Below are 22,937 nucleotides of genomic sequence, written 5' to 3' on the forward strand. Positions count from 1 at the left end.
TCCAGTTCCGCTTACGTTCTGTAGTACTGTTAATCTTTTATATTTGTCTGCATTTCTTCTATTTGTTTAAGTTTTGTACTTAATTATTTAATTCAAAAGATTTTCTTTCTTTCTTTGAATCTATACTTACTTAAATATTAATATTCAAATAGAGCTTTTGCAGATCCACAAACTTGAAGCCATGATCCATAATATAGTATATGATTTTACTTTTATTTATTTTTTTGTTTTAAGGTCTGGGACACGTTTGGTCGACAGATGTATATGAGTGTGGCTCACGAGTATCCAATCACTGCGCTGGCTTGGTCACCTGGAGGGGATCTATTTGCTGTGGGATCCTTTAACACTCTCCGCTTGTGTGATAAAACAGGGGTATGCTGAACATTATTTCCTGTATATTCAAATGCATGAATATTCCTTACGTTTGTTTGCTATTAAGTAAATAGGTAGATTGTAATTGTATATTTTAATGATTTTAATTACTGTATTTTGCAGTTTTACCGAATTTCATGAAATAAAAAAGGAAGATAGTTGAGAAAAACATTTATTTACAAAATGTGATCAAGTGTAAATACCCTTTTATCTTTTAAATGGCATTTTCTCTACTGCTTTACACGTCTTTAAAAACATTTTAAACAACAAAGATCAATATTCGTTATGCATTCACTGATGTTATTGCTGACCAAATTATAGTTGTGTTTTTCTTGCCCAGTATTACCAGACGCCTTCTGAGCTACAGCCGACTATTACATACTTCCTTTGTGGTCAATAAATACAAATTCCTGCAAGGATTGAGATGGAACTATTTGTTTCAGCTTTCCATTTTTTTCGGGAATTGTTAGAAAACACGAACGATTTCATTGTGGAAGAAAATCCGCCCGGACGCTTATTTTACTCTTAAGAAAGAAGAAATGTCCGGTAAAAAATGATATTTGTTAATGATGTGCTTTTAATGAATTCAGTAGCTAAATTATCATCAAATCAAGGAGTGAGACAAGAACTTGTCAGTGTTAGGCCACTTAAAGAGCTCAGAAGGCTTATAAATAAGCTCAGAAGGCACGCATCTTTGTTCTCTCTCTCTCTCTTTTTTTTCTTTCTTTCTTTCATTCATTCTTTCATTCGTTCCTTTTTCATTCATTCTTTCATTCATTATTTCTTTCATTCTTTCTTTCTTTCATTATTTCATTCTTTTTTCATTATTCGATTCTTTCTTTTCATTCATTCTTTCATTCTTTCTTTCATTTATTCATTCATTCTTTCTTTCTTTCATCTTTTCTTTCTTTCATTCTTTTCCTTTCTTTAATTGTTTCATTCACTCTCATTCTTTCATTCATTCATTCATTCTTTATTTATTTATTTCTTTTCTTTTCTTTTTTCTTTTCTCTCTGTATTTATTTATTTATTTCCTTGTAATTGTTGTTCTGTTAAGAATTCGTTAAGAATAATTTTCTCTTCTAATTTTCTTTGACTAAGAAAGCATGAAGACATGGGTAAGGGTAAGGGTGGTTTGGTGGGGATAGAATGGATGAATAATTACACATATACGCAGGTGAGAAACTCATATAGTCTCGATGCTGAAAGGGACGCTAAACATCAAATCAACGTCAGTAACCTGAAGATATTTGTGAAAAAGAATGAGTTTTATGTCCCACGGTTATGCCGGCTAGGTTAAAGGAAACGTGATCATAAGAAATGAATGAAATGGTGGAATGAAGAAAGTGGGAAAAAACGGGATAACCCCGAGGAAACCCACGCACATGGTGTTTGTCCATCACAAAGTTCACTTGGCGGGGACTGGAATCGAACCTGGGAGCCCAAGCACCAGAGGTGAACGCTCTACCACTGAGCCACTGCGGCCCTGGAAGCAACACTGTTTTTCATAGAACTTGTGTGCTTTATTCTTTTGTAGTTACAGTTTATGATTCAGAATTTCCAATATTCATGATATAAAATCTTATGAAAAGATCATTCCTCATTTCGTCTGTTATCACATGCATTATTATTATTTCTTTTCAATGTGTAACCTTTCTCTGATTTATTCTTGTTTGTATTTTTATGCAGTGGTCTTACTCTTTGGAAAAACCGAACACGGGGAGCATATTCAATATTTCTTGGTCCAGTGATGGAACTCAGGTAGCCGGAGCTTGTGGCGGTGGCCACGTAATATTCGCCCATATAATTGAGAAGTAAGTTTTACATAATTTTTTTTTCTTTAAATCTGATGTCGATTCAAGCAAAAGTAATGCTTGTTGACTGAACCGTGTTGAGTCATATATCAGCAATTTTTGGACGTTGATTTTTACGTAGAAATTTGCTAAACTAATTTAAATCTGCAAAGCAGTTTTCAAGTTTTGTATCTATTTTTGGCAGCAGAAAAAATAATAATAATAATCTTTATATTATTATTGTGTAAAAATGGATGCATGTGTGTATGTGAGTTCCAGCATAATTCTGAAACTCCTGGAGGAATTCTAACCAAACTTGGTGCACATGTTACATACAATCTGAAAAAGAGTACTGTCGGGAGAAGACCTCCCTATCACAGCTAGGAGGGAAGGGGGAGACATAAAAATGATCCAATTACTGTCGAAATCATAGTGTTAGAGGTCCATGAGCTGATTGGTGAATCCCCTTTAAGTTCAGTTTCAGTACTCTCCCAGTGAGGGTAACACACCTTAGCAACGTAGAGGGAGTAGGAGGGGTGACATATGAAGGTCGAATCCGTAGTTTTCGGGGTTGATGAGATTAACAGTAGCACTTCTAATGCCTTTTAAATCCAAATACAGCCCTCTTAGTAGTCCTGATGGATCTGGAATGGTGACATGCAAAAATAATTGAAAATGACCGATATTAGTGTCGAATCTATAGTTTCCGGATCCCTAAGTTAATTCGTGATAGTTTTGGCGCCCTTTAGTTCCAAAATCAGCTTCCGCTCAGGGTAAGACTCCCTCCCCCCTAGCAATCCATTGGGAAGATGAGGTGAGACATATAAAATGATCGGAAATTCCCGATATTAGTGTCGAATCGATATTTTTCAGGGTTGTTGCGGTGTGCTAACTAATATACTACCGGATAGTTCGATTTCCGGTTTTAGTACTGGAAACTTTTTCTTCGTTTTGTTTTTCTTTGAATTTGTATCTATAGAGAATGGAATGTCTGGAACAAGGAAGATGGGAAAGAATCAATCATTGTTCCAATTCACAAAAAAGGCGACAAAACTGACTGTAATAATTATCGAGGCATTTCTCTTCTGTCAACATCCTATAAAATCCTTTCAAATATTCTATTAGCAAGATTGATCCCTTACGCAGATTAAATTATTGGAGATTAGCAGTGTGGATTTATACGAAATCGATCAACTATCGACTAAATATTTACCATTCGACAAATACTCGAAAAGAAGTGGGAATACAATACCCCGGTAGATCAACTATTTATTGATTTTAGGAAGGCGTACGACTCGGTTAGGAGAGAAACATTATACAACATTCTTACAGAACTTGGAATACCGAAAAAGCTAATTAGATTAATTAAGATATGTTTAAATGGATTCAAGTAAAGTCCGGGAAGGAAAATTTTTGTTCACGAGCTTTCATGTCGAAAATGGCCTGAAACAAGGAGATGCGTTGTCACCATTATTATTCAACTTTGTTCTGGAATACGCTATAAGGAAAATCAAAGATAGCAACCAGGGCCTAGAGTTGAACGGTATCCATCAGGTTATGGCATATGCTGATGATAAATTTCATAGGGGATGACAGGAGAACAATAGAAGGAAATGCAGAAATCTTATTAAACGCTTGCAGTGACATGGATTTAGAAGTAAATGCAGAGAAAACTAAATATATGGAAGTGCGTCGGGACCGTAATACAGCAAATTATAGATGATATTAACAGACAAAAATTATATTCACGAAGAAATTAATGTCGACTAAAAGCAGGGAATTCATGTTATTATTCAGTTCAAAATCTCTTGTTGCGAATTCTGTCGAGGAATTCGAAGCTTAAAATATATAAAACGATAATCTTGCTTGTTGTTCTGTATGGTTGCGAAGCATGGTCGTATACTCTGAGGGAAGAACATAGACTGAAGGTATTTGAGAACAAGATCCTGAGACGAATATTCGGACCCAAGAGGAACGGGAATCGGGAATGGCGGAAACTTCATAACTAGGAACTACATAATTTATACGGTTTACCCAACATTGTTAGGGTCATCAAGTCTAGGAGGCTTAGGTGGGCAGGTCATGTAGCTAGAATGGAAGAAAATAGAAACTTCTTCAAAGTCTTGACTGGAAGACCCATCGGAAAACGACCATTAGGAAGACCTAGTCGCAGATGGGAGGACAATATTAAGATGGATCTCGCATAGATAGGAATACAAAGTAGAAACTGGATCCAATTGGCTAAGATAGAAGTCAGTGGAGGGCTTTTGTGAACGCGGCATTGAATCTCCGGGTTCCATAGGCCATAGAGTTAGTTAGAGAATGGAATGTAAGGAAATTGGTTGACATTTTCTCGTATAATATCATATCAGGTAGTCTAAAAAGTAGTTAGCCTTCTGCGCACGAGATGGCATTAGTGCCCAAATCTCAGAGTTTGTGAGTCGCAGCAGGTTATGCGTAACGTCATTCGATAGCTGATAGTTAAATCTAGTTGATGTGCAAAACGTTTGGTATTCTTAGAATCAAACGTAAGGAATTGGCCGGGAAGATGAATGAATTTGCCGCAAAAGTGCGCTATATTCAAGAATTGTATTTCGATAAAGGCACAGATATTGCGCAGGCCCGTGAAGAAATGTCTGCTATTTATGAGAAAGATACATTATCAAAAGGAACAAATGTTTTAAGTCGCTTTCATTGTGGAAATGTCCATATCCAAGATACTTTCCGCACTGGGTAATCAATCACAGCAAAAGTTGATATTCTGACAAAAGTCGATCAAAACCGGCAAGTAAGTAGTCGTAACATCGGCAGTGACCTAAACATTCATCCCTAAACAATGCTAAACCATTTGGAGAAAGATGGCTTCAAAAGAAAGCTTCATGTTTGAATGCCGCATGATCTGACTCAAAAACATTGACTCGATCGAATTTCTGTTTGCAAATTTTTACTAAAATGTAATGAACTCGAGTCATTTTTGTAGTGGGTAATCAGAAGTGATGAAAAGTGGATAATGTACTCCATTAATGTTCGAAAATGATTGTGGTAGAAGCGAGGAAAAGTTCCACAGTCTGTGGCAAAGCCCACACACTGATCCGTAAGAAGGTTACACTGTGCGTTTGGTGGGATTGGAAGCGCATCGTGCATTACGAGCTCCTGTCACCGAGCAGAACGATTGACTCGGATCTTTAGTGTCGTAATTAGTGAAAATGCACCTAACAATTCAAGACAAACGGCCTAAACTGGTGAACAGAAAGAGAACCGTATGACACGCTGACAACGCCAGACCTAATATATCTTTAGCGACCCATCAAGATTTGAGAGAACTTGGCTGAGCGGTTTCATTGCGCCACCGTATAGACCGGACATGGTACTGTCAGACTATTATTTGTTTTGGACTTTACAGAACTCCCTGAACAGTGTTAGTTTTCAAAGAGACATGTGAAAACCGATATCACAACATTTTGACCGGAAACCACGAAAATTCTGTAGCGATAGGTTTATGGGTTTGCCGTAAAAATGACAGAGAGTCATCGAACAAAGTGGGGCATATGTGGGTTTCATAGTAATTTTTAAATCACAATAAATGTATGTTCTCAATTTTGACCTCTGATGACTCAATACCTTTTAGACAACTTGATATATTGTAACTAGTTTTTCAGTTAATGAGTTTGGGTTAACATTAAAAACTACTAAGATCTGGCAGTAATAGATGTTCAGATAAAATTAGTAGTAACGTTTTTGTGTTCCTAAAGAAAAATATATCCAATATTTCGGAAATTCTATTGAGCACTTATTTTGAAGGATCGTTAAGGCTTGAACATATTCAACAGTAAGGTGTGTACGTAATGCTTCGACTTGAGTAAAAATCTTTGATTTTTCAAAAAAAATACAACATATTTTAACGTAGTAGTGATTGTCATAGCTCAGTGTACCTATTTTAGGGGGCTACGCTATATCTGCATTCTCCTCTTTTGGAATTCTACGTAGTGTAAGTGCACTTACAGATTTTATCTATTACAATTTGTTATTTATGGGTAACAACTAGTATGTTTATCCATTTTTGCCACAATCTTCCAACTCTCACCTATATACAGTATAAAATTCATTTCGTTTCAGTACTTCGTTTAGATTTCTTAGTGCATGTACATGGGAGATGAAAGATTGCGTTTAGTGGATAAAAAGTACATGCAATGGATTGATTGAAAACAGTGTTACATTAATTATGCTTGTTCTATTTCAGGCGGTTGGAATGGAAGAACTTCGAAGTAACAGTGACAGGACGTAAAACGATTTCTGTTAGGAATGTGATGAACGAATCCTGGGAGAAGTTGGAGTTCCGTGACCGAATAATCAAAGTAGCCTTAGGCTTCAACCATCTGGTGGTCGTCACTTCCACTCAGTGTTACGTATACAACACAAAGAATTGGAATACTCCCATCATCTTTGATCTGCGGGAAGGTTCCGTGTGTTTGTTGCTTTTGGCTGAAAGGTAAATAAAAATACAGTGGAGGGCGGTTGATCAATCTCTTGGTAAGCAAATAAATCGGTTTACGAACAAGTTTTGTGAACAATTTTTCCCACGACTTTACGAACAGTATTTCGGCAAATACAATCCTTGCGTGTAGCACACTTCCACACGCCCAATACTGCTTTTCTGCCGTACACATTTTCTCTCAGAGTATTGTGATCAGGGTGTCTATCGGTCAGGAAAGTCATGAAAAAGTCACGAAATCAGAAAACAACCATGAAAGTCAAGAAAAAGTCATGAAATTTAGCTTTTGGGTCACGATTTTTTACCTGTAGAAATACAAATACAAATTGGAAAATTTTGTTCTATAAACCGTCAATATTCATCACCAAAAATATCTATGGTCGCCTTTAGGTGATACCAAATCTCAACCAAACACGCTTCTATCGTATGCATCAAAATTCGGCCTAATTCGCACCTAAATTAGTTCTTGAGTATGTTACAAAATATTATGGTTTGGCAAAGAAAGGGTCACGAAAAAGTAACGAGATTTCATTTTGGAATTGTAGTAGACACCCTGGTGATCAAAAAGTTCATTTGTTCTTTTTTTTCCCAATTTGTGTGTTTTTTAAGCCCTCAGAGTGTTTTGTTTAATTTAGTATTAGTAATTTGTCGTTAAATAAGATAATGTTATTCTCATTCTATATTTTTAATGAAATAAAACACTTAAAAATGTGAAAAGTACGTACGGTACAATGTTTCTTTGGCTAGAGAGGACTAATCATGTTAAAACACTTGATTTCAATGGGGAAAATAATTTCGATTTGTGAACAGGGCTACGGAACGGACCGTACTGTAAACAAGCATACTATCCAGTATAAGAGTGTAAAATACCTGTACACTATAAATTTATCTATATATTTAGAAATGAAAGAGACTGTGTTTGTGTCTTCATATCTCTTGAACCATCCGACCGATCTCAATCAAATTTTCAACATAGATGAGGTTCAGCCTGGGATAGTTTTTATCATTTCACTTTGACGGTGTAACTTAGAGGAGGTGGTGGGCGGGGAAGATATCTAAAAATGATCGAAGCTGACTGATATTAGTGTCGAATCCATAGTTTTCGAGATCGCTGAGATGCACAGTGACACTTCCGATGCCGTTTAAATCCAAAGTCACTCTTTTATGTCCAAAATGAAACGTATTCTCTGCGTTCGAAGGACGGGTATTCTGCTAGTGTATTATAATATGGTAAATTCAGCATTTTTAGCTTAATACCAGGACTGTAAAATTGAATCGCCTGCTTCAGATTTTGGCAACTTCTTCAGAAATTTATGAAAGGGAGGTCCGTAAAATCGACGGATGAGTGTATTTTCAGAGTACTCCAGTTTGTAGTCACTTATTGAACGTACTCCTGTGTTAAAAATAGTATGTAGCTCATCCAGAAATTGTAAATTAATACAGATCATAATTAAGTTTGTATTCTTTCTGACTTGTATTCTTTAATTCAATTTATAAGTACGTATATATCACATTTCTTTTAAGATATTCTTTCTGTTTAGGCATCTGCTGATCGTGGAGAAATCTAGTCTGTGTTTATATTCGTACGAGGGACGGTTGCTAAGTTCTCCTCGATGGCCTGGAATGCATCCGGAGACTCTGAATGAAGACTGCATCAGTATCAGCCCTGACACCCTTGCCGTACGAGATCAAACGGATGACAAAGGTAATCTTTGTTTGGTTTTCAGCATTGTGAAAATTTACTTTAAACTAAAGAGTAATGTCTTTCATGATGTTGTTTTTGATGTATCCTAGAAATGTGTAAAAGTTTTCATTTTAAGCATATTATGCATATATATGCTTAAAATACATACGGGTGTTACAAAAATTGTCACAAGCTTTTGGAATTGATTCCTTACATCGAAATAAGTAAATGATCGTATGGTGTGCGCGGAAGTGCATAGAGTGCTCGAGTAATTCCACTACAAGAGGACCGATGGTAGTAGGGCCAAGACATCACTGAGGAACTAGTTTGTGAACTGTCCAAATATCCAGTACTTGCACGAACATTTTTAGGGAGGTTATTTGGGAATACTTGATCACTGTCCACTTACCTCTAAACATTGATGTGCAAGTACTGGAGCTTTCTTAAACATGGATATTTGGATAGATCACATACCATTTCATCAGGGGCGGATCCAGGGGGGTAGGGCGATTGCCCCCCCCCCAGAAGAGGAAACTTTCTTATTTTATGTATATAAATAAAACCCATCCCAAAGTTTGGAGCCCTTAAAAGTAGCAGTATAACAACCCACATATCGCACACCACCACCCCAGAAATCGGTTCTGGATCCGCCCCTGCATTTCATCAGTGATGTTTTGACCCGACTACGATAGATCCCATAGAAGTAGAGCTATAAACTTTTAAAGTTCCGTTGTTCCACGTTTTCGGCACCCTGTAACACTAAAACGATCCACTTTTGAGCACAGGTCTATAAGAACTTTTTTTTTTCTTATTTTGATGAGGAATCTGTTCCCAAAAAATTATGACACATTTTTGTAACACCTTGTATAAGGAAGAATCTCAATGAAATAAAGCCTCACAAAATAGGTAAACCCTGTAAATACTAACTATTGAGTAATTATTAATTATACATATTTCTGAGCCTTCCCTGCATCTATGGCTTTAAACTTGTTTACATATGAGGGGTGAAGTCCCTCGCGAGCAAACTATCTGGTGAAGGGGGAAGGAAGCGGTCTGGGACCTGTATCCTAGGTACCATCCCGGTATTTGCCTTGTTTAAAAGACGGAATCGTAGAAAAACCTCACTTAAGACGTATGTGCTGAGAAAGCTCTTGAACTTCTTTGACGTTGTGTCTTCACCAGGAATCTACTAACTATTGACAACAATGCACTTTTATTATATAGGGTTAGCCTAAACGATCCATCAGGTTTCAAGGCACTGTTTAATGACATGTATACGACGTACAAAGACGGGTGATACATGAAAAGATAGATACGCTCACCAAGTTTAAAAAGCCCGCCTCGTGGCTCACGTGCACGCTAGATGGCAGGCATGTGACGGCACTTTACAAGATGGCGCTAATGCAGGAGAACAGTTTTTGTGCGTTAGAATAGAGTTCAGTGTGCATTCGTATGCAAGTACGGAATAGCTGCATCTGGTCACCAGAGCATTTTGTGTTGGTTTCGCCAGTTTCGTGATACTAGTTGTCCGTGTGAAGGGAAAAGCACGAGGCTACCACGTGTGTCAGAGGAAATCGTGGAGCGCGTGAGACAGAACTTTGTGCGCAGCTCACAAAAAGCTTTCTGTGGGATTATGTTAACAACAAAGTTTATGTACCCACAATGCCAACAACGCTGCATGAATTGCAGGAACGCATCACTGCTGCTGTGACAGACATTGACGGAAACATGCTAGTGAACGTATAGACGGAACTGGTTTCCCCTTTAGATGTGCGCCGGATAACCAAAGGCACACACATTGACATTTGCAGAATGTACTAGAAACTTGGTGAGTGTGTCTATCTTTTCATGTATAATATCACCCGTTTTTGTACTTCATATACTTGTCATTAATAAGTGCTTAGAAACCTAATCAATCATTTAGGCTAACTCTGTAACACACGTGTGAGTTAGTTTGAAAACTAATATAGCACCAGATCTAACGCTCCTCAGTTATCTCTCGATTTTTTTAAAAAAAGAAATTTTCTTCCGTATATGAAGTGAAATTTCTAGTTTTAATTGCTACAAGTATGCTATTTAGAGTAAAGGAGGCATATGGTGAATGAAAGTAAATGTTTATGAACAAGTTTAGTGAGAAAAAATAGGATACGACGTTGTCTGCCAAAAACTTACATGGCTGGAATAAAAACCAGGGACTCCTCGCATCCACTGAATCACCGTGTCCCCTTCTTACTTCTAACTTCTCCCTATTTGAAGAGGCATACGTGGAAGTGCGTACAGCTTAATTTTATTTTGTCTCCATGGTACGATGATTCTATTTGATTTCTGGTAAGTACTTAGCATAATAAGTAATTAAATTCACACGTTTATAGATTTGCAACAAAGGAATTCCGAAGCGTGCATACACGAGGTGTTTCAATCAGTTAGTCTTTTTTTTTTTATGTTATTAGTGTGACCAAACGAAATATGATGGAGTGCTGTTACGAATATTATCGTGCACACTGGAGTTCAAAGTTTGTTTTGACATCTGGCAACACTTGAAACCTATACGTACTTCAAAATGGTACCGCCCTTAACGATGGAACATAAATCGCGTATTGTACAGTGGTCACTTGAAATGAAATCGCCCACTACCATGCAGAGAATCTTCAGGGTGGAATATAAGTATTCATGTGCTCCGGATGAAACTACAATCAAAAGGTTTGTAAAGCAATTCCGTGCCACGAGAAACGTGACGGGAAAGAAAAAGGAAGGAGCAAGCCTCGCCTTCGCACACCTGGAAACTTTGAGGCCATTCGTCGCAATGTTGTGGACTCTCCAAAAGAAGTCGTTGAGATATTTATCTATAGAAAATAATGTATCATTGACCAGCACCTGGCTTATTCTTCGGCAAGATCTGCATATGTTCTTCTATAAAATTCATGCATTCCAGAGGATTAACGAACGCTAACCGTGTTAAGAGGGAGACGTTCACACGTGAATTCGGTGATCACATGGAAGAAAATCCTGATGTGTTAGATGAACTGTGGATGACAGATGAAGCGTGTTTCCACCTCACGGGTGACGTAAACAGACAGAATGTTAGTTTCTGGGGGCTTCAAAATCCAGTCATTGATTGCTGCACACTTGTCGATAGAGATATCTGTAGACGGGTTTTCTAGAACTTGACGATATGCACGCGGGAGGGTCGCAACAGGTGTGGAAGATACATTGAACATTTCATATATGAAATTTACGGCAGTACTCTTACAGTGATGCTTTTGTTATTTGTATACGTTAATTCGTTTGGCACAGTAATAAAATAAGAAATGGACAAATTGACTGAAACTCCCTGTACGTATACGAACTACAAAATGGTAAAAACTGTACTAAAGAGGGTTCATTTTAAGCACTTTCGTCAAACGAAAGGGAAGAGGTAGGGAAGGAGGGGAAGAGATGGGAAAAAATAAATAAAGAAAAGAAAAGGGAAGGGCAGATTGACAACTTGATTCTGCATTCCAATATTTCGCCCAATTAGATTTTGTACGGATTTCCTGGATTTTCCTCAGACGCACCAAGCAAGTGTCAGGATGGTACCTAACATATACGTTCCATGTCACTTCCTTCTTTGTCTTTCCTCGGATAGTGTAGTCACCGAAGGATGTCATCCATCATACGTGACGGACTAACATGGCTATAGATGCCGAAAGCCCAGAAATCTAATTCCTAATCCTAGTGATAGACTAACATGGCTATAGATGCCGAAAGCCCAGAAATCTAATTCCTAATCCTAGTGATAGACTAACATGGCTATAGATGCCGAAAGCCCAGAAATCTAATTCCTAATCGTAGTGATAGACTAACATGGCTATAGATGCCGAAAGCCCAGAAATCTGATTCCTAATCCTAGTGACAAACTAACATGTCCATAGATGCCGAAAGCCCAGAAGTCTAATTCCTAATCCTAGTGACAAACTAACATGGCCATAGATGCCGAAAGCCCAGAAATCTGATTCCTAATCCTAGTAACAAACTAACATGGCTTAAGATGCCGAAAGCCCAGAAATCTAATTCCTAACCCTAGTGACAAACTAACATGGCCATAGATGCCGAAAGCCCAGAAATCTAATTCCTAATCCTAGTGACAGACCAACATGGCTTAAGATGCCGAAAGCCCAGAAATCTAATTCCTAATCCTAGTGATAGACTAACATGGCTTAAGATGCCGAAAGCCCAGAAATCTAATTCCTAATCCTAATGATAGACTAACATGGCTTAAGATGCCGAAAGCCCAGAAATCTGATTCCTAATCCTAGTGATAGACTAACATGGCTATAGATGCCGAAAGCCCAGAAATCTAATTCCTAATCTTAGTGATAGACTAACATGGCTATAGATGCCGAAAGCCCAGAAATCTAATTCCTAATCGTAGTGATAGACTAACATGGCTTTAGATGCCGAAAGCCCAGACATCTGATTCCTAATCCTAGTGATAGACTAACATGGCTATAGATGCCGAAAGCCCAGAAATCTAATTCCTAATCGTAGTAATAGACTAACATGGCTATAGATGCCGAAAGCCCAGAAATCTAATTCCTAATCGTAGTGATAGACTAACATGGCTATAGATGCCGAAAGCCCAGAAATCTAATTCCTAATCCTAGTAATAGACTAACATGCCTATAGATGCCGAAAGCCCAGAAATCTAATTCCTAATCGTAGTGACGGACTAACATGGCTATAGATGCCGAAAGCCCAGAAATCTAATTCCTAATCCTAGTGATAGACTAACATGGCTATAGATGCCGAAAGCCCAGAAATCTAATTCCTAATCCTAGTGATAGACTAACATGGCTATAGATGCCGAAAGCCCAGAAATCTAATTCCTAATCGTAGTAACAAACTAACATGGCTATAGATGCCGAAAGCCCAGAAATCTAATTCCTAATCCTAGTGACAAACTAACATGGCCATAGATGCCGAAAGCCCAGAAATCTAATTCCTAATCCTAGTGACAGACCAACATGGCTTAAGATGCCGAAAGCCCAGAAATCTAATTCCTAATCCTAGTGATAGACTAACATGGCTATAGATGCCGAAAGCCCAGAAATCTAATTCCTAATCGTAGTGATAGACTAACATGGCTATAGATGCCGAAAGCCCAGAAATCTGATTCCTAATCCTAGTGACAAACTAACATGTCCATAGATGCCGAAAGCCCAGAAATCTAATTCCTAATCCTAGTGACAAACTAACATGGCCATAGATGCCGAAAGCCCAGAAATCTGATTCCTAATCCTAGTAACAAACTAACATGGCTTAAGATGCCGAAAGCCCAGAAATCTAATTCCTAACCCTAGTGACAAACTAACATGGCCATAGATGCCGAAAGCCCAGAAATCTAATTCCTAATCCTAGTGACAGACCAACATGGCTTAAGATGCCGAAAGCCCAGAAATCTAATTCCTAATCCTAGTGATAGACTAACATGGCTTAAGATGCCGAAAGCCCAGAAATCTAATTCCTAATCCTAATGATAGACTAACATGGCTTAAGATGCCGAAAGCCCAGAAATCTGATTCCTAATCCTAGTGATAGACTAACATGGCTATAGATGCCGAAAGCCCAGAAATCTAATTCCTAATCTTAGTGATAGACTAACATGGCTATAGATGCCGAAAGCCCAGAAATCTAATTCCTAATCCTAGTGATAGACTAACATGGCTTTAGATGCCGAAAGCCCAGACATCTGATTCCTAATCCTAGTGATAGACTAACATGGCTATAGATGCCGAAAGCCCAGAAATCTAATTCCTAATCGTAGTAATAGACTAACATGGCTATAGATGCCGAAAGCCCAGAAATCTAATTCCTAATCGTAGTGATAGACTAACATGGCTATAGATGCCGAAAGCCCAGAAATCTAATTCCTAATCCTAGTAATAGACTAACATGCCTATAGATGCCGAAAGCCCAGAAATCTAATTCCTAATCGTAGTGACGGACTAACATGGCTATAGATGCCGAAAGCCCAGAAATCTAATTCCTAATCCTAGTGATAGACTAACATGGCTATAGATGCCGAAAGCCCAGAAATCTAATTCCTAATCCTAGTGATAGACTAACATGGCTATAGATGCCGAAAGCCCAGAAATCTAATTCCTAATCGTAGTAACAAACTAACATGGCTTAAGATGCCGAAAGCCCAGAAATCTAATTCCTAATCCTAGTGACAAACTAACATGGCCATAGATGCCGAAAGCCCAGAAATCTAATTCCTAATCCTAGTGACAGACCAACATGGCTTAAGATGCCGAAAGCCCAGAAATCTAATTCCTAATCCTAGTGATAGACTAACATGGCTTAAGATGCCGAAAGCCCAGAAATCTAATTCCTAATCCTAATGATAGACTAACATGGCTTAAGATGCCGAAAGCCCAGAAATCTGATTCCTAATCCTAGTGATAGACTAACATGGCTATAGATGCCGAAAGCCCAGAAATCTAATTCCTAATCTTAGTGATAGACTAACATGGCTATAGATGCCGAAAGCCCAGAAATCTAATTCCTAATCCTAGTGATAGACTAACATGGCTTTAGATGCCGAAAGCCCAGACATCTGATTCCTAATCCTAGTGATAGACTAACATGGCTATAGATGCCGAAAGCCCAGAAATCTAATTCCTAATCGTAGTAATAGACTAACATGGCTATAGATGCCGAAAGCCCAGAAATCTAATTCCTAATCGTAGTGATAGACTAACATGGCTATAGATGCCGAAAGCCCAGAAATCTAATTCCTAATCCTAGTAATAGACTAACATGCCTATAGATGCCGAAAGCCCAGAAATCTAATTCCTAATGGTAGTGATAGACCAACATGGCTATAGATGCCGAAAGCCCGGAAATCTTAATTCCTAATCCTAGTGATAGACTAACATGGCTATAGATGCCGAAGGCCCAGAAATCTAATTCCTAATCCTAGTGATAGACTAACGTGGCTATAGATGCCGAAAGCCCAGAAATCTAATTCCTAATCGTAGTGATAGACTAACATGGCTATATATGCCGAAAGCCCAGAAATCTAATTCCTAATCGTAGTGATAGACTAACATGGCTATAGATGCCGAAAGACCAGAAATCTGATTCCTAATCCTAGTGACAGACCAACATGGCTATAGATGCCGAAAGCCCAGAAATCTGATTCCTAATCCTAGTGACAGACCAACATGGCTATAGATGCCGAAAGCCCAGAAATCTAATTCCTAATCGTAGTGATAGACTAACATGGCTATAGATGCCGAAAGCCCAGAAATCTAATTCCTAATCCTAGTGACAAACTAACATGGCTATATATGCCGAAAGCTCAGAAATCTAATTCCTAATCGTAGTGATAGACTAATATGGCTATAGATGCCGAAAGCCCAGAAATCTAATTCCTAATCCTAGTGATAGACTAACATGGCTATAGATGCCGAAAGCCCAGAAATCTAATTCCTAATCGTAGTGATAGACTAACATGGCTATAGATGCCGAAAGCCCAGAAATCTAATTCCTAATCCTAGTGATAGACTAACATGGCTATAGATGCCGAAAGCCCAGAAATCTAATTCCTAATCGTAGTGATAGACGAACATGGCTATAGATGCCGAAAGCCCAGAAATCTAATTCCTAATCCTAGTGATAGACTAACATGGCTATAGATGCCGAAAGCCCAGAAATCTAATTCCTAATCCTAATGATAGACTAACATGGCTTAAGATGCCGAAAGCCCAGAAATCTGATTCCTAATCCTAGTGATAGACTAACATGGCTATAGATGCCGAAAGCCCAGAAATCTAATTCCTAATCTTAGTGATAGACTAACATGGCTATAGATGCCGAAAGCCCAGAAATCTAATTCCTAATCCTAGTGATAGACTAACATGGCTTTAGATGCCGAAAGCCCAGACATCTGATTCCTAATCCTAGTGATAGACTAACATGGCTATAGATGCCGAAAGCCCAGAAATCTAATTCCTAATCGTAGTAATAGACTAACATGGCTATAGATGCCGAAAGCCCAGAAATCTAATTCCTAATCGTAGTGATAGACTAACATGGCTATACATGCCGAAAGCCCAGAAATCTAATTCCTAATCCTAGTAATAGACTAACATGCCTATAGATGCCGAAAGCCCAGAAATCTAATTCCTAATCGTAGTGATAGACCAACATGGCTATAGATGCCGAAAGCCCGGAAATCTTAATTCCTAATCCTAGTGATAGACTAACATGGCTATAGATGCCGAAGGCCCGGAAATCTTAATTCCTAATCCTAGTGATAGACTAACGTGGCTATAGATGCCGAAAGCCCAGAAATCTAATTCCTAATCGTAGTGATAGACTAACATGGCTATATATGCCGAAAGCCCAGAAATCTAATTCCTAATCGTAGTGATAGACTAACATGGCTATAGATGCCGAAAGACCAGAAATCTGATTCCTAATCCTAGTGACAGACCAACATGGCTATAGATGCCGAAAGCCCAGAAATCTGATTCCTAATCCTAGTGACAGACCAACATGGCTATAGATGCCGAAAGCCCAGAAATCTAATTCCTAATCGTAGTGATAGACTAACATGGCTATAGATGCCGAAAGCCCAGAAATCTAATTCCTAATCCTAGTGACAAACTAACATGGCTATATATGCCGAAAGCTCAGAAATCTAATTCCTAATCGTAGTGATAGACTAACATGGCTATAGATGCCGAAAGCCCAGAAATCTAATTCCTAATCCTAGTGATAGACTAACATGGCTATAGATGCCGAAAGCCCAGAAATCTAATTCCTAATCCTAGTGATAGACTAACATGGCTATAGATGCCGAAAGCCCAGAAATCTAATTCCTAATCGTAGTAATAGACTAACATGGCTATAGATGCCGAAAGCCCAGAAATCTAATTCCTAATCGTAGTGATAGACGAACATGGCTATAGATGCCGAAAGCCCAGAAATCTAATTCCTAATCCTAGTGATAGACTAACATGGCTATAGATGCCGAAAGCCCAGAAATCTAATTCCTAATCGTAGTGATAGACTAACATGGCTATATATGGCGAAAGCCCAGAAATCTAATTCCTAATCCTAGTGATAGACTAACATGGCTATAGATGCCGAAAGCCCAGAAATCTAATTCCTAATCCTAGTGATAGACTAACATGGCTATAGATGCCGAAAGCCCAGAAATCTGATTCCTAATCCTAGTGATAGACTAACATGGCTATAGATGCCGAAAGCCCAGAAATCTAATTCCTAATCGTAGTGATAGACGAACATGGCTATAGATGCCGAAAGCCCAGAAATCTAATTCCTAATCCTAGTGATAGACTAACATGGCTTAGATGCCGAAAGCCCAGAAATCTAATTCCTAATCGTCGTGATAGATGAACATGGCTATAGATGCCGAAAGCCCAGAAATCTAATTTCTAATCCTAATCCTTTTTTCCGCATCTCATGAAGCCTTAATATAAGAGCCTACAGTTTACCTTCTTCCTTAAGTTTTGTGCATGTGATTTTATTATTTTCTGATAAGTAAAAAAACTGGAGAAATACACAGAATTCCAATGTGTTGCCTAGTGGATGTATAATAGCTGCTTTCTCTATTCTTTAATTTTTCTTTCCTTCTTACGAGGGACATTCAAAAAGTTCCTGGAAGTTTGTTGTAGCTCTTTACTTAATCGCCTTCAAAATAGGCGTCACTTGTTTCACAGCTACTGCGATTGCTAGAAACACAGATGAAAGTCCTCTTTTGCTACCTCCCAAAGTTTAGCCGTCGCGTTAGTTTTAATTTATTTATTTTATTTATTTATTTATTTATTTATTCATGACTTATTTTACGTGGCGAATTTAAGGCTCTTGCAGCCTTCTCCGAGCACTTAACCTCGTGCATACATTTTTTGTTTTAAAAAACAAGCACCAATACATAGAAAATATTAACAATTACAAAAGAAAAGTATTGGACCACATAAAAAAAGAATATACTACTTAAGTAAAAAAAATGGTTAAACACTTCAAAAACAAAAATTGAAAAATAATATACAATAGAAGAAACAAAAATAACATGGAGAAAACTAAAATTGCATATTGCATATAGCGGTACTAGAAGTATGAATATATAAGCTGTACAAATTAACATAGGTTACCTATTGGTTGTTGTTCATATATGGGTTATTAATAATCTGGTAAAACGAAGATGTCTCATGTGCTACCAGTATCCTTATCTTTACTTAAGAGAAGGGTATTTATAGATTTTTTTTAAAATTTGGCAACTGTGGAAACGTTGTGTATTAATTGAGGTAAACTGTTCCAGAGGCGTGTAGTACTTACTGTGAAGGACTTTGAGTATGAATCAGAATTGTGACTGGGTATGGAGAGCAAGAAATTATCTTGTGATCTTTTGCTTCTAGTATGAAAGTCTGATAAGTATAAAAATCTACGGGCTAGGCACGATGGTTCTGACGTAGTTTTGATCTCTTTTACAGAGACGAAACGGGTACCTTTGAGGCCCACTTTTAGTTTTGGAAAGAACCTAATATCCGATTGTTTTAAACTATTTTTAAGGCTATCAAAACATCTGAAGTAGATTTTTCCCTAATTTGCGCGTGAACTTGATGTTTGCACGTTGCTCGATCTGTGAAATTGCTCCAAATGATCACCACATACTCATCCGTCCAGCTACAGTACACGTACACTGCCTGTTAAGATGTGTTCACACTTGTCAGATTCATAATTAAACAACAGAAGGACTGTACTCTACAAGATTCATTGTAATTGTATCACAAATTCCAAAACTACAACAACATTCCGGGAACTTTTTAGCTGTTCTTCGTACTTCATTTTTCTTCTTTTTTGATGAAACATTTCGCTATAGCATTTACTTCCATTTGCTTTTACTCTTTTCGAGTAAATGAAAAGTAGTTGGAATTTCCAAAAAATAGGAAAAAGAGAAAAAGTACAATAAAATTACAATGTAACGAAAATAGTAGAGCAATTTTCCTCATATTGCTTCATCAGATTATGTCGTAGAAGTTATTTATTTTCTCAGTGTAATTTATTATAGTACGTACTAGTTCGCTTTGTATTTAGTAATATCTATTTTGAAGCCAGCCGGCAGATTCTCAAGAATTAAGTGTGAATGGACAGGAAGTTAGTTTGTGAAAAATTCGGTACCAAGAATAATGTAAATAATTTTCCATCAAAATGCCTATAAATCCTATTGGCTCCTGAAATAATTAACGTTCTTCATTAAACAATCATTACAGTTTTTAAGTGAATACTTTCGTTAATTTTAAAATGAACATGTGCCAAATGTATTTGGTCTCTTGTTATGAGATTATTTCCTGTTAAAAAAAAAAAAAAAAAAAAAAGCAATAATGTATGATACATAAAATGGAGGTAGAAATATCGTAAAATGTAAACTTTGTATACGGTAATAAAAGCAAAATTGATAAATATTAATGAATATATTTTGCATTGGATAGTGGTTTAGCGTCCTTGTCAGCAGAATCCCAATGAAGTCAGTACTTACATATAAAAGTGGTATTTCCAAATAAAGAAAGTCATAAGAAGACAAACCAGCTATAGCAATATTTTATAAGTTGTAGATCTTTATTTATTTCCATTTGTTCATATAATGTTGCTTATTAATGAGATAATTTAATGTTATGTAATTGCAGTGGTGCATTTGTTTGAGATTGGCTCAGGAAAGCCTTTGTCCGATGGCCCCCCACTGAGCCACAGCGTGGGAATCATGGAAGTTGCACTGAGCCAGGCTGGTTGGCCCACTGACAGACAGATTGCTCTCGTTGACAAGAACAGAGACATCTATTTGGCATTGGTCAGGAATGTTAGCAACCGGAGTTTAAGGAAAATAATGAAATTAGGTTTGTTATTTTTTTACTTATATTATTTAGGTATAATTGTATTTTCGGACATGATCTTGTTCAAAAGAACTAGGTTTATAAATGAAATGAATTTTTTTAGTTCCACGCTTATGGTCTCTAGGGTAAGGAGGTGTTATTGATGACAATGAGTGGTCGTAAATTTTTTTTTGTGCTGTCCTACAGGGAATCGAGCTCGGGACCAGGATCACCAAAGGCATAGGCCTTTAGAAGGGCATTTTCTTGAAATTACATGTATGAAATTTTAATACTTCGGCTTAAAATAAACATCTCATTTCCTCAAAGAAAGTTCACTTTTCTTTGATGTAATTTTTGTCTATAAATAAAACTATATGGATTTTCGAAGAGGTGGGGTGGCCTGTTTTTTTTTTTTTTTTTTTTTTTGTATTGTTTTTTTAACCAGACTTACAGTTTGTATAAAATAAAGGGTATTTTAAATAATTAATATGAAGTCCTTTGGGCCTAAATAGCGAGCGTTCAGGTTTAGTTTCCGGTGGCAGTACAAGTGATTCGGTACGTCATCTTTTATGTATAGGTCTTCGAGAAAGAATGGTGGTGTTTGTTGGTGCTGCTGTGCAGAAGTGATGGCTCTTGGGTGGTTGAATGGTACACCGTTTAGTTTGGCAGCTCAAATATAAGTTAGTCACTTAAAAAAGAACAAGCGTATACTATGACAAAAGACATTCTTCAGTGCGTTGACATGTCAGTACGTTTTCATGTGTGCACTACTCACAGCACTGTCGAATATGTCTGGCGAAATTGCAGATTGCCTCTTTGATTCTGGTTTTCAGGTGGTTCTCATTATCGATTTTAACACAATGCTCCCACAAGAAATATACTAACATGCAAATGCACTTGATCATGTCTTTTGTGTGAGTATAGTGGATCCTTGTATCGCTGCTTTTATTTTCTTGCACTATTTGAGTTGCCAAACGAAACTTTGTACTTTTCAACCACCCAACTGCCATCACTTCTGCAAAGTAGCTCCATGAAATCTCACCATTCCTTCTCGAAGATCCTGTATAAGTAATGTAATTGTGATACAAAAGCTTAAGAGAAAGACTTAAAAAGCAAGAAAAATATGCACTTTCTGTGCTGGAATTCTGTCTAAGAATAAAGACCCAGAACCATGTTCAGAAAACTTGTTTTGAACATAACTACAGTCTTATTTTCATTGGTACTGGAAGGGGGACATTATATTCTAAACTAAACTAGAATAAAACTCAAATGATTAAAAGTGATGAGTGAAAACACCAATTCCGTTGATTGCTTCTGTGAGACTTTTATTGGAATGTCGGTCCCTTACGCTGTAGTCTAGTTATTTACATTAGGTCAAATCATTTTATACTCACATTTTACACTTTTAATGCAAGGGTTTATAGTAAAAAAAAAAATATGTTTATTTAAACTGGTTGTTTATGTAGAAAAATTTTTCCGGAGATTTCTTTTTGAAAATAGTGACAATTTAACACTGGGGAAACGTGCAGGTACTAACAAAATATGAGAATCTCTTTGCTTATGCTTCTTCTTTTTTTATGCAACTAATTCTCTTCATACGAATACAGTGAAATATCAATATATTATTTCATACAACCAGTATAGCCAATAGATAGTACATACATTAGGTAATTTTTCGACAGAGTCTCCATGTCGGTTGAGGCACTTATCACATCGTAGGATGAGTTTGAAGATTCCCTCCTGGTATTCTACCATACATTGATAAATTTTGTGTAAATTACAATTATTCATAGTGAACATAACAAATATGTAAATCTTAATTAAAGGAGTCTATTGGATGGGTATGGAGAATAAGACGGTCATTAAAAAAAATGTATGATAGAGCTTATCCCATATTTTCCCATTTATATTCAAAAATTTACGTAAGAGAAAACAAGAATTTGTGTCAGGGAAAGTCAGGGAAATTGATGTTCATTTTCTTGTGGGAACCCTGTATTTGTCATATTCAATAAATGCACAGAGCACATGATTTAAAGTTCTCTCAGCATATCAATTTCGTGATAAAGTCGCTTCATCAGTCAGAAATGTAAAGAAAAGTATAGGGTTTGATGGTTATAAGAAAAATAAAATTCCCTTTTGGCCCGAAAATAAACCGCACTTTTAGAATCCAAGGGGAAGAAGGAAGAAAAATATCAGTTAATTTTTGGAAAAGAAGATTCACTCAAAATACGTTACGTGCAGGTTTACTTTTGGCGCACCACTCGAAATTTTTTTTTTTAACTAATATCCTTCTTATTGTTTCCTAAATGATTTACGCCTGCGACATGAAATATCTCAAATGACATAGTTAAAATTCAAGGGGGCCATCATAAGCAATTATTAAAACATTAACAATTCTTTTACGATTTGCGTATAAATACGGCGTCTGGATATATGCGTAAAACTACAGTGAAAAAAACACGAAAAGACATGCTATAGGTGGCTACTCAAAAGCACGAATGCTATGTAACCGAGTCAGAACAGGACGGAGGTAGAGAGCCCGAGCGTTAGGGAGGAGGTGCGTCCGAAGAGAGCAGGCGCGTCAGCGAAGGTGGGTATACGCATAAGCGAGGCTTGTGAGAACGAGAGGATTTTGACAATGATACAGTTTTTAATAGCATTTGTAATGGTTTCATACGAGTAGCGTTCCACTTGTAAACATAAATCAATTTCAA

The 22,937-nt window shown here is 37.3% G+C and overlaps 1 protein-coding gene across 1 annotated transcript in view; it reads left to right on the forward strand.

Annotated features, from left to right (window-relative positions):
- The window catches only part of Oseg5 (intraflagellar transport protein Oseg5), a 60,168-nt gene that overhangs the window by 19,555 nt on the left and 17,676 nt on the right, over positions 1 to 22,937 (forward strand). The window contains exons 7-11 of the mRNA XM_081770025.1: positions 235 to 372; positions 2,062 to 2,186; positions 6,406 to 6,654; positions 8,199 to 8,362; positions 20,041 to 20,247. Of these exons, the coding sequence (XP_081626151.1) occupies positions 235 to 372; positions 2,062 to 2,186; positions 6,406 to 6,654; positions 8,199 to 8,362; positions 20,041 to 20,247 (883 nt within the window). The remainder of the gene's footprint in view (positions 1 to 234; positions 373 to 2,061; positions 2,187 to 6,405; positions 6,655 to 8,198; positions 8,363 to 20,040; positions 20,248 to 22,937) is intronic.

The sequence above is a fragment of the Thermobia domestica genome, chromosome 8 (genome assembly GCF_964235325.1).
Source record: "Thermobia domestica chromosome 8, izTheDome1.hap1.1, whole genome shotgun sequence".
NCBI classification, from domain to species: domain Eukaryota; kingdom Metazoa; phylum Arthropoda; class Insecta; order Zygentoma; family Lepismatidae; genus Thermobia; species Thermobia domestica.